This window comes from Sapajus apella, unplaced genomic scaffold (genome assembly GCF_009761245.1).
Source record: "Sapajus apella isolate SASKATOON/1434 unplaced genomic scaffold, GSC_monkey_1.0 scaffold10, whole genome shotgun sequence".
Lineage (NCBI taxonomy): Eukaryota > Metazoa > Chordata > Mammalia > Primates > Cebidae > Sapajus > Sapajus apella.
Window position 1 is genome coordinate 37,075,247 of NW_022436950.1, and position 11,978 is coordinate 37,087,224.

At 41.2% G+C, this 11,978-nt stretch overlaps 1 protein-coding gene and 2 non-coding genes across 5 annotated transcripts in view; all 3 read right to left on the reverse strand.

The window, feature by feature from the left end:
* Positions 1 to 11,978, reverse strand: part of NOP58 (NOP58 ribonucleoprotein) — a 49,215-nt gene that overhangs the window by 31,278 nt on the left and 5,959 nt on the right. The window contains exons 2-6 of one of the 3 annotated variants that reach the window (XM_032278635.1): positions 10,423 to 10,499; positions 8,234 to 8,286; positions 7,928 to 8,034; positions 1,928 to 2,049; positions 333 to 469 (exon numbers count right to left, since the gene is read on the reverse strand). In XM_032278635.1, the coding sequence (XP_032134526.1) occupies positions 333 to 469; positions 1,928 to 2,035 (245 nt within the window). In that variant the 5' untranslated portion in view covers positions 2,036 to 2,049; positions 7,928 to 8,034; positions 8,234 to 8,286; positions 10,423 to 10,499. The remainder of the gene's footprint in view (positions 1 to 332; positions 470 to 1,927; positions 2,050 to 7,927; positions 8,035 to 8,233; positions 8,287 to 10,422; positions 10,500 to 11,978) is intronic. The other 2 variants (XM_032278633.1, XM_032278634.1) reach the window with 2 other exon arrangements.
* LOC116552059 lies at positions 8,054 to 8,138 on the reverse strand. The gene has a single exon (XR_004269184.1). It is a non-coding gene; the product is annotated as a small nucleolar RNA SNORD70 (small nucleolar RNA).
* Positions 9,519 to 9,604, reverse strand: LOC116552060. The gene has a single exon (XR_004269185.1). It is a non-coding gene; the product is annotated as a small nucleolar RNA SNORD70 (small nucleolar RNA).

The following is an 11,978-nucleotide window of genomic DNA, read 5'->3' on the forward strand; positions in this document are numbered from 1 at the left end:
TAGGAGGCGGAGGTTGCGGTGAGCCGAGATCGCGCCATTGCACTCCAGCCTGGGTAACAAGAGCGAAACTCCATCTCAAAAAAAAAAAAAAAAAAAAAAAAAAAGAATCCAGACAATGGAGCAAGACGGCCTGAGTTCAAATCCTGGCTTTACCACTTACAAGTTTTATTGACCTTGGGGATCAGTTTCATCTATAAATGAGGATATTACTAGAATCTTCTTCATAAGGTTCTGACGAAGTTTACAAGAGCCTTTGTAACATTCTTAGAACAGTGCTATGTTAACTGCTTATAAACAAAAATAAACTGACTTTATTTTCCAGTAATTCTCACCTGTGAGCCAATCCAAGACACATAGCTGCCATTTCACGTGGTTCTACGCCAGGAATTAATCCATCCATTTGTGAACGAATTCCTCTCATAAGTTCATTAACAACGGGACTATGGATACAACTGAGATTCAGCTTTTCCTACAAGAAGAACATATATATTAAGTAAAAGAAAAGCAAACTTTTCTGAAATTATTATTATTTTTTTAGACAAAGTCTCACTCTGTTGACCAGGCTGGAGTGCAGTGGTGCGATCTTGGCTCACCACAACCTTTGCCTCCCAGGTTCAAGCAATTCTATTGCCTCAGCCTCCTGAGTAGCTGGGATTACAGGTGTGAACCACCATGTCTGGCTAATTTTTAGATTTTTAGTAGGGATGGGATTTCACCATGTTGGCCAGGGTGATCTCCAACTCCTGACCTCATTCTCCGCCTCAGCCTCCCAAAGTGCTAGGATTATGGCGGGAGTCACAGCATACAGCCTAAAATTACTCCTTAAACATTAAAGTAGCACTGGTTTAAATATATGCACTTCTCAGTTGGACAAAAAGTATAATTTCTAGTGTATATGTAGAATACTTGAGTGTATCACTGGTGGAAGTAAAAACTGACACAAGCTTCCAGAAAGTAGCCTGGCTATATAAATTAAAAGCTATAAAAAGATTAATATAATTTGACCAAGTAGTCTCCTTGTTTGTTGGTTTAAGGAGATCTTTTACTACCTGTTATTTAACTTCTTTTTTAAATTACAGGATGGGCATGGTGGCTCACGCATGTAATCCCAGCACTCTGGGAGGCCAATGGTGGATTGCTTGAGGTCAGGAGTTCAAGACCAGTCTGGCCAACTGGGTGAAGCCCCATCTCTAACAAAAAATTAGCTGAGCATGGTGGCAGGCATCTGTAATCCCAGCTAGTCAGAAGGCTAAGGCAGGGGAATCGCTTAAACCTGGGAGGGAGAGGTTATAGCAAGTGGAGATTGTGGCACTGCACTCTAGCCTGGGTGACAGAACAAGACTCTGTCTAAAATAAAATAAAAAATTAGCCGGGCACAGTGACATGTGCCTGTAGTACCCGCTACTGGAGAGGCTGAAGAGGGAGGGTTGCTTGAGAACCGCAGCGATCAAGTCTGCGGTGAGTTGTGAGACTGCACCACTGCATTACAGGCCTGGCTTTTGAATTGTTCTTTTTCTGTATTTAGGAGGCTATTTTCCTAGACTTTCTTTCCACTCTCACATTTTATCTCTAGCAATACACCTCTACTAAAGTTTTCTAATAAATACATTTTTAAAAAATATAAGGATCCCATTTTTATTGAAAAAAATGTGGCTAGACAAAAATATGGCAGGAAATACATAGAACACTAGCATGATACATGGGTAGCAGATTTGTTAAAGCCAATTTTTACCATTTATTGTTCTTCTATATCTTCTATAATATTTGCTAAGTTCAGCTGATGTTAGGGGAAATCATGTAGCTTAGAGAAAAAAGACCAAGTACTGAGAACTTACAATAAGCAACTTATTACAAACGCTAGGCTTTGTAGTTGGTATGCTGTGAGATTTGACTAGCAGGCATGACAAAAAAAAAATCATGACTTTACCTTTATGACCCCTCCTAGTTTAGCATCAGCTACTGCTAATGGTTCATGGGCTTCTTTTACTATTTTCTTAAGAACTTTCTTCAGCTGCTTATTGATTTTGCCTTCCATCAGAGCTGTGAATGCTTTTCAGGGAAAAAACAAACAAACAAACAAACAAACAAACAAACAAAAGCATTAACTCTCAAATTTTTGAGAGCTTGCCCTATTTGACATTTAAAAAAATAAAATAGGCCTTTCAAAGGGCCTGAATTTAATGTTATTTCTGAAATGAAAAGATAAATGTTTTATAAGTTACATGTTTCACAATTTCATTGAATCTTCCCACCCTCATTTCTGCTACAGAGCCAGGGGTTAAATCAGGTCCAGAGTTTCTTTCCCTGTCACAAGAATCTTCTCATGAACTCAAGAGAGAATCATGAAATCTTAGAAACAAACAAAACAAAAAAGAAACAATCTTTTTGGGAAGAAAGATTCACTTTCCTTTATCATTTTAGATAGACTGGCCTGAAATACCCTAGAATCACGTTAAAACTAGTAAAAATGAGTTTAATCATTTTCAAAGTTCTGCCACAACATAAGCATGTTTTGAGTGGAGGCCTTATCTTTGCTTGTATTTCTGCCTGTATACCTCCAGCAATGTAAAACTTAGTAGCAAAGGCTACCTATTCTATTTTGAGACTGCTGGTATTTCTGGCAAGTTCTAAATCAGCTACTTTATAGTTCTTATCCTTTCTTAGACCTATACTCCCATTTTCCGTACCCACGTGAACTAACACCTCTTTTGATATTTATCTGAATTTGACTGAAATAAAAAAAGTATGCTTGGGTTACCCAGGCATGGTGGCATGTACCACCAGCCTTGGCAACATGGTGAAACCCTCTCTCTAGTAAAAATACAGAAATTAGCTGGGCGTGGTTGCACGTGGCTGTAGTCGGGAGGCTGATTTGGGAAGAATCAACTGAGCCCAGGAAGTACAAGGCTCCAGTGAGTCGTGATCACACCACTACTCTAGCAGCTCGGGTGACAATATTGAGATCCTGTCTCAAACAAAAAAAACAAAAGAAGTATGCTTGGGCCAGGCTCGGTGCTCACACCTGTAATCCCAGCACTTCGGGAGGCTGAGGCCAGTGGATCACCTAAGGTCAGGAGTTTGAGACCAGCCTGGCTAACATGCCAAAATCCCATCTCTACTAAAAATAAAAAATTTAGCTGGAGCTGGTGGTTCATGTCTATAATCCTAGCTACTCAGGAGGCTGAGGCAGAAGAATCGCTTGAACCCAGGAGGGAGAGGTTGCACCGAGCTGAGATTGTGCCATTGTACTCCAGACTCGGTGACAAGGGTGAAACTCTGTTTCAAAAAAGAAAGAAAGGAAGGTCTATTAAGCTAGCATCTGGCCACCACATCGGGTCTTTCAGGAGTTTCTACACCTAGCTAGCATTCCAGCCACTTTTGTTGGGTACTAACCTACTGAATTTTATCCAAGATTCCTTCATTCAAAATCCCTCCCTCCCTCCCTTCCTTCTTTTTATGAGACAGAGCCTCGCTCACTGCAACCTCTGCCTCCCAGGTTCAAGTGATTCTCCTGCCTCAGCCTTCTGAGTAGCTGGGACCACAGGCGCGTGCCGCCATGTCCGGTTAATTTTTTGTATTTTTAGTAGAGGCAGGTTTCACCATGTTGGCCAGGATGGTCTTGATCTCTTGACCTCGTGATCCACCTGCCTCAGCCCCCCAAAGTGCTGAATTACAGGTGTGAGCCACTGTGCTGGGCCATAATCTGCATTTCTAATAAGAGTCTTCCTTTCATTTTTTTCTTACAAGTTTTAAAATCCCAACAATTTAAAAAAAATTTATTCAACTTTGTTTCTAATTCTCAATCTTTTATATCTACTTTTAATCCAGTGTTATTTAAAATGTGTGTGTGTGTTTTTTTTGCATGCACTGTCATGGGATTAAAATTTGTATCTTAAGAGTACACGTGTCAGGGCTGGGTGCAGTGGCTCACGCCTGTAATCTCAGCACTTTGGGAGGTCGAGATGAGCAGATCACCTGAGATCGGAAGTTCAAGACCAGCCTGACCAACATGATGAAACCCTGTCTCTACTACAAATACAAAAAATTAGCCAGGCACTCCAGCCTGGGTGACTGAGTGAGACTCTGTCTCAAAAACAAACAAAAAACCCACTCTATATGCATTCTAACATTTATTAGCACCTTCCCTTTATAAAAACTTTGTTAACTACTGTACATAATATATATATTTTAAAGGATAATATCTATAGGGATGGTTGCAGGGATAAGGGAAACTGAATCTTTCCTCTAGCTCCACTACTAGCCATTTCTTAGCATCTCATAGTATTCTTCCAACTTCATCCAAATGTTGGCTGGCCCCAAATTTTCTCATGACGATTTTTAAGACTTGCAAGTTGAAAACACAATCAACAATAAAAATAAACCTTTTCATGCAAATAGCATATACGAACGTCTGAGACCAATACAAATTCAATGTCACACCCCAACAGACTATTTTTTTTTTTTTAATTGGCTGGGTGTGGTAGCTCACGCCTGTAATCCCAGCACTTTGGGAAGGTGAGGCAGGTGGATCATAAGGTCAGGAGTTCGAGACCAGCCTGGCCAACATAGTGAAACCCCAACACTAAAAAAAAAAAAAAAGCTGGACATGGTGGCGCACGCCTATAGCCCCAGCTACTTGGGAGGCTGAGGTTGCGGTGAGCCAAGATTGTGCCACTGCACTCCAGCCTGGGCAACAGAATGAGACTGTTCCACCCCTCCTCTCCCCATCCCAAAAAGAAATTGATGGCCAGGCATCGTGGATCACCTGAGATCAGGAGTTTGAGACCAGCCTGGCCAAGAGGTGAAATCCCGTCTCTACTCAAAAATACAAAAAAATTAACCGGACATGGTGACACTGCCTGTGATCCCACCTACTTGGGAGGCAGAGGCCAGCCTCCTAGGATGATTGCTTGAACCCAGGAGGAGGAGAACGCAGTGAGTCGAGATTGTGCCACTGCACTCCAGCCTGGGTCACAAAGCAAGACTCTATCTCCTAACAAAAACAAAAAACTGGGCGCAGTGGCTTATGCCTGTAATCCTAGCACTTTGGGAGACCAAGGTGGATGGATCACAAGGTCAGGAGTTCGAGGCTAGCCTGGCCAGCAATGTAAAACCCAAGCTCTACTAAAAATGCAAAAATTAGCCAGGCATGGTGGTGCACACCTGTAATCCCAGCTATTCAGGAGGCTGAAGTAGGAGTCAATTGAACGCAGGAGGCGGAGGCTGCAGTGAGCTGAGATGGTGCCACTGCACTCCATCCTGGGTGCAGAGCAAGATTCCATCTCAAAAAAAAAAAAAAAGAGAGGGAATCTTGCTGTATTGCCCAGGCTGATCTCAAACTCCTACCTCAGATTCCCAAATGTTGGGATTACAGGTGTTAGCCACAGCGCCTGATCTCATCAAATTCTAAGGTTATGAGGCTTAAAATGTACAGTGACATCTACAGCCTTTAAGTTGTGGTTCTATCATGTCAAAACTGCCTTATAGTCTGGGCGTAGTGGCTCACGCCTGTAATCCAAGAACTTTGGAGGCCAAGGTGGGTGGATCACCTGAGGTCGGGAGTTCAAGACCAGCCTGACCGACATGGTGAAATCCCATCTTTATTCAAAAAAAAAAAAGGAAAACGGCCTTACAACAGGCAGTGAGAAATGAACTCCTAGGAAAGGATTCTGCTCTGTTAATAAGCTGATGTTCATTCAATTGTCTGGTGAAAACAAATAGGAAAAGGCACTTTAATTGTTTCTGTGACAAGACTCCTGAGAGTTTACTATTTTCATCCATTTCCCCCAAAATGTCTATCATAAACCTTCTATAGCCATATACTTTACTAGAATCTAGGGATTTGCAAGTGCAGAACAATCTCTGCCCTCATGGAGCTTAGACTGGGGGTTGACGGGTGTCTGACTTTAAATTCTCAGCTATGATGGCATTTTGTCCATTTAATGTACGTTACTTAATTTTATGTTATTTTTGAGATGGAGTCTCGCTCTGTCACCCAGGTTGGAGTACAGTGGCATAACCTCAGTTTACTGCGACCTCTGCTTCCCAGGTTGAAGCAATTCTCCTGCCTCAGTCTCCAGTGTAGCTGAGACTACAGGTGTGTACCACCACACCCAGCTAATTTTTGTAATTTTAGTACAGACGTGGTTTCACCACGTTGGCCAGGCTGATCTTGAACTCCTGACCTCAGGTGATCTGCCTGCCTTAGCCTCCCAAAGTGCTGGGATTACAGGCACAAACCACTGTGCCAGCCTTACTGTACATTACTTTAAATAACACAAAGAAGCTAGGAAGAAGAATCCAGAAATACTGCTCAAATTTCAATTTTTATCATCTGTAGCAGAGATGATGGTATCTACGTCACAGGATTCTTTCAAGGATCAAATAACAATTACAAAATGATAAGCAATCTGGCAATCAGTATGTGCTCAATATATTAGCTATTAATAGTAAAAACCTGCTACCTGTTTGGGTAAAAGGTGACCTGTCCATTTAATACATTTTAATAGGGACTGGACAGAAATATCCCAAGCACATTAAAGATCTTATGGGCCAGGCACAGTGGCTCACGTCTCATCTCTACTAAAAATACAAAATTTAACTGGATGCGGTGGTGTGTACCTATAGTCCCAGTTACTCAAGAGGCTGAGGCAGGAGAATTGCTTGAATCTGGGAGGTGGAGGTTGCAGTGAGCCAAGATTTTGCCACCGCACTCCAAATAGGCTACTTGAGATCAGGGGGACTGCAGTATTTCCATCTGCAGTAGGAACTGTTCACATCCCAGTCTATGTCAACTACGCCCCCTAGAGTTGAAATACAGCCAATACAATCTTGCTTGAAATTTTACCAATTTCTACTCATACTTAAACCTGTAATGAACAGGCTACATTTTTAAAAATTCTCCAAGTTAATATTACCACAGTTGTTCTCTATGGCTGTATAGAACTCTAATTACTGAAGGGTTGGTGAAGCAGCCCAAGAACTTTATTTATTTATTTATTTATTTATTTATTTATTTATTTATTTTTGAGACGGAGTTTCGCTCGTTACCCAGGCTGGAGTGCAATGGTGCGATCTCGGCTCACCGCAACCTCCGCCTCCCGGGTTCAGGCAATTCTCCTGCCCCAGCCTCCTGAGTAGCTGGGATTACAGGCACGCACCACCATGCCCAGCTAATTTTTTTGTATTTTTTTTAGTAGAGACGGGGTTTCACCATGTTGACCAGGATGGTCTTGATCTCTTGACCTCGTGATCCACCCGCCTCGGCCTCCCACAGTGCTGGGATTACAGGCGTGAGCCACCGCACCCGGCCCAGAACTATATTTATAAAACAAAGAAACTGGCCTATGGGTCTTCCTTCAGCCTACCCCTCTGCCAAGGTTAGGGTGGCATGTTAAAAGTTCCAGCATGTTTGGCTGGATTCCTGATTTTCACACAAAAACTGTACCTTTAACCTGCGGCTATTTAACAACATTATTTGTATCTGTTATATTCTGTCCAGCTTTAAGCCATATTCTTCCTCACAGTCCTTCATTTTCAAATTACACCACCAAATAGTTGGCTGATTTGATAGAGAATTTAGACAGTTGAAAATCTAATGATTTGAGTTTTATATCTGCTCTGTTTTCCCTAACACTTAAAAAAAAAATCTGTTTATAGTAAATAAACCCTATCACTTTATGTCTGTTGTCCTATGATGAAATCTAGTTGACTATGAGTCATTCATTCTTCTGTATCTTTTACAAATAAAACCTCTATCAGTTTCCCTATAACTTTGAATACTGATAGCTTTTTTGAATGAAAAATCTATACCCTCAGAAAAGTTTTTTAAATTATTCTTTTCAACTGTGAATCCTGGCTGTTCTCAGGATTACAACTCTACCCTTGGGTTAAAATGATCAGAGAGCTGTGTACTTGACCACATTACCTTGGTCCCTTGTAATGAATTGTGCTTCAGCATTATGTTGCTGGTTTCCACAGGGAGATCAACTTAACCACTTCTCACCTCTCCTCACACATGGGGGAGAACCAGCCCTATGGTGAAAAAAGCTAACTCAATGTTGTCTCAGTGGTAGTGACGAATCAGTCAGATCACTTAAATTCAGTTCCAATAAGAATGCATCATTGACAACATTGAATAAAATTAACTCAGGCAACTGAAGCAAACAACCTTTTAATAAAAAAAACAAATGGCCAAGACTTTAAAAAGCAAGCTTCTAGTTTTTTACTTTACCTGCTAATGCTTCTGCTGTATCCTGAAATTTCTCAAAGTGTTTTAGCTTTACTCTAGAATTAAAAAAGAGAGAAACATGTTATGGGTGGGAGAGGGTGCAATGATTCAAAAGCCATGTAACTTAGAAAGAAGTGCATGACTGTTTCCAAAGCACACACCAATGAAACATGCCTATCATTGTGTATTGTGGGCAATGTTAGATATTCTTCATAAAATTAATAGTTTTTCTCATTTATTTATTTTTAGAGATGGGATATCACCATGTTGACCAGGCTGGTCTCAAACTACTGACTTCGTATGATCCACCTGCCTAGGCCTCCAAAGGTACTGAGATTACTGGCAGGAGCCACCACACCCAGCCAAAATTAATATTTATCTAATTGCTAGGCTAGCAATGCTTAGACTATTACAGAGAAAGTTGTAGGCTTTGAATGAAACTTGGGCCAACAGTAAAGATTCTGAGGCTTTATTAACATAAACCCCTGTTGCATAAAGCTGTACAGAGATGGCTTTATTATACAGCACAGAATTGACCCAAGGAAAAAAATGTGACCTTTTTAAGTTAAGAATCTCAGGATATTCATTTGTCTATTCTATACAAATGCCATTAAAAAATAGCCTATTGTCAGCCCGTAATCCCAGCACTCTGGGAGGCCAAGGTGGGTGGATCACGAGGTCAGGAGATCAAGACCATCCTAGCCAACACGGTGAAACTCCATCTCTACTAAAATACAAAAATTAGCTGGGCAAGGCAGCACTTGCCTATAATGCCAGCTACTCGGGTGGCTGAGGCAGGAGAATCGCTTGAACCAGAGAGGAGGAAGTTGCAGTGAGCCGAGATCGAACCACTGAACTACAGCCTGGTGACAGAGCTAGACTCTTTAAAAAAAAAAAAAAAAAAAAAAAAAAAAAAAGCTTATTGTCAGATCTCTTTCTTGTTACCCACCACTCTTTCCGTTTTTGAGACAGGGTCTCACTTCACTCTGTCACACAGGCTGGAATGCAGTGGTGCAATCACAGCTCACTGTAGCCCTGACTTCCTGGGCTCAAAGGATCTTCTAGCCTCAGTCGCCAAGTAGCTGGGCCCATCGGTATGAACCACCACACACGGCTTAGTTCTGTTTTTGGTAGAGATGGGTTTTCACTACGATGACCAGGCTGGTCTTGAACTCCTGGGCTGAAGTGATCCGCCTGCCTTGGCCTCCCAAAATGATGGGATTACAGGCATGAGCCACCACGTCCCACCTCATAGTAGTATTTTATACAGAAAGAAACATACAGTTGACTCATCGTTGTCTCAGTGGTAGTGACGAATAGAGTTAGATCACTTAGACTCAGTTCCAACAATAATACATCATTGGCAACAATGAATCTGATTAACCCCACAAAGCATATAACCCTTTAAGAAAGAAAACTCGTCTTCTATTTGCCTAAAACTGTCTTCTTTTTTTTTTAAGATAGAGTCTCACTCTGTCACCCAGACTGGAGTACAGTGGTGCCATCTCAGCTCACTGGAACCTCCACTTTCCAGGCTCAAGCAATTCGCCTGCCTCAGCCTCCAGAGTAGCTGGGATTATAGGAGAGCACCACAATGCCTGGCTAATTTTTTTTTTTTTTTTTTTAGTAGAGATGAGGTTTTACCATGTTGGCCAGGCTGGTCTTGAACTCCTAACCTCAAATGACCCACCCACTTCGGCCTCCCAAAGTGCTGGGATTGCAGGTGTAGGCCACCACACTGGCCACAGTGTCATCTTAAGCAAGGTTTTCTTATCTGGTAAGGAAAGATGCTAGTGTGATCCCTTAAATACACAGAAAAATACAAATATTTAAGACCTACACTAGGTTGGGTGCAGCGGCTCACAGCTATAATCTCAGCACTTTGTTAAGGCTGAGGCAGGCAGATAATGAAGTCAGGAGATAACGACCATCATGGCCAACATGGTGAAACCCCATCTCCACTAAAAATACAAAAACTAGCTGGGTGTGGTGGTACACGCCTGTAGTTCCAGCTACTGGGAAGGCTGAAGCAGGAGAAGTGCTTGAACTCAGGAGGTGGAGGCTGCAGTGAGCTGAGATCGGGCCACTGCACTCCAGCCTGGGTGACAGTGAGACTCCACCACATAAATAAATAAATAATAAAATAAGTCCTAAATGTTAACTTCTAAATTATTAATTTCAATATTACTTACATTTTGTTGGCTTTCTCTGGAGTTTCAAATTCTTTCCATAAACTATCAACCTCCTGAAGTTTCTTCTCATTTAGAACCTGCAATAAAATGTTTAAATGGCTTTATTTAAATGGTACAGGCTAGGCATACAAAGCTGCATCCTTCAAGTACAACCATACACGTAAAACGAGGGTGGTAGAAGCTGTTTCTTTCACTAAAATAAACAACTAGTTTTCTTACCCTGCATATATTTTTGGTCACATTCGTAGTTCAAATTGCCCATTTAACAGCTGAATGGAATTCGGATCTAGTCTGGTCAGACAGTTTATTCCCGAGTGCCTGGCCCGTATTAAACAGCTTTTAACAACCTAGAATTGCATTGTAAGAATATACCATTATTTCTGCCCTCACTGATATTTAAGTTGCTTCTAATTTTTCCTTTTTAATGTACAGAAAACATATCTTTGGCTGGGCGTGGTAGCTCACGTCTGTAATCCCAGCACTTTGGGAGGCTAAGGGGGGGTGGATTACAAGGCCTGAAGATTGAGACCATCCTGGCTAACATGGTGAAACCCCATCTCTACTAAAAATACAAAAAATTAGCCAGGCATGGTAGCACGTGCTTGTAGTCCCAGCTACTTGGAAGGCTGAGGCAGGAGAATGGCTTGAACCTGGGAGGCAGAGGTTGCAGTGAGCCAAGATCTCACCACCGCACTCCAGGCTAGGCGACAAAATGAGACTCCATCTCAACAACAACAACAAAAATCACACACACACACACACACACACACACGCACGCACACACACACACAGAGAACAGTTCTAATTGTGTATATCATGAAGCTTTATAGTGGAAAGACATCTCACCAAGTCTCACGATTATACTGAAAACACTGATTAATTTTTTTCAAATTGTCCAGAGAATCTGTTAACCATAACAAAGTTTGCCATTTTTAAGAGGATATGTATCAAATAGGGGATATGACTTATGAGTAAAATTCACATTTTTTTCTAACTGAAAAGCAAATATATCTGAAGATAACATTTGGGTAATAAAACTGGCACATTTTAAAAATACTACCACCACTGTTAAAGTAACAAAGGAAATCTAATAAAATCAGGACAATTCATGAGCACACAAAGGTCTTCAAAGACTATGTTATGACAAAACCATTACTATGACAAAACCACTATATTCCCAACTGTGCAAAAACATCTTGAAGAAAACATTGCTAACAAAGACAATCTGAATAAAAAGTTAGAGATATTGTTACATTTTCTGTTTTACATTTGTCTCAAACTTTTAATCGTTTATTTTCAGCCAAGGTAATGAGAAATATTTGTATACACAAATCCATTTTAAGTTCTACCATTTTAAATTAAGATAGAATAATCTCCATTTCTAAGTAGAAATAGTATACAACTACTATTACCATTGCAATCTTCAGCATTGTTGTTACAATATTACTAGCTTTTAAAAGTAGCTCTCCCCTGTCATCCCAGCACTTGGGGAGGCCGAGGAGGGTGGATCACCTGAGGTCAGGAATTTGAGACCAGACTGACCAACAGGGCAAAAC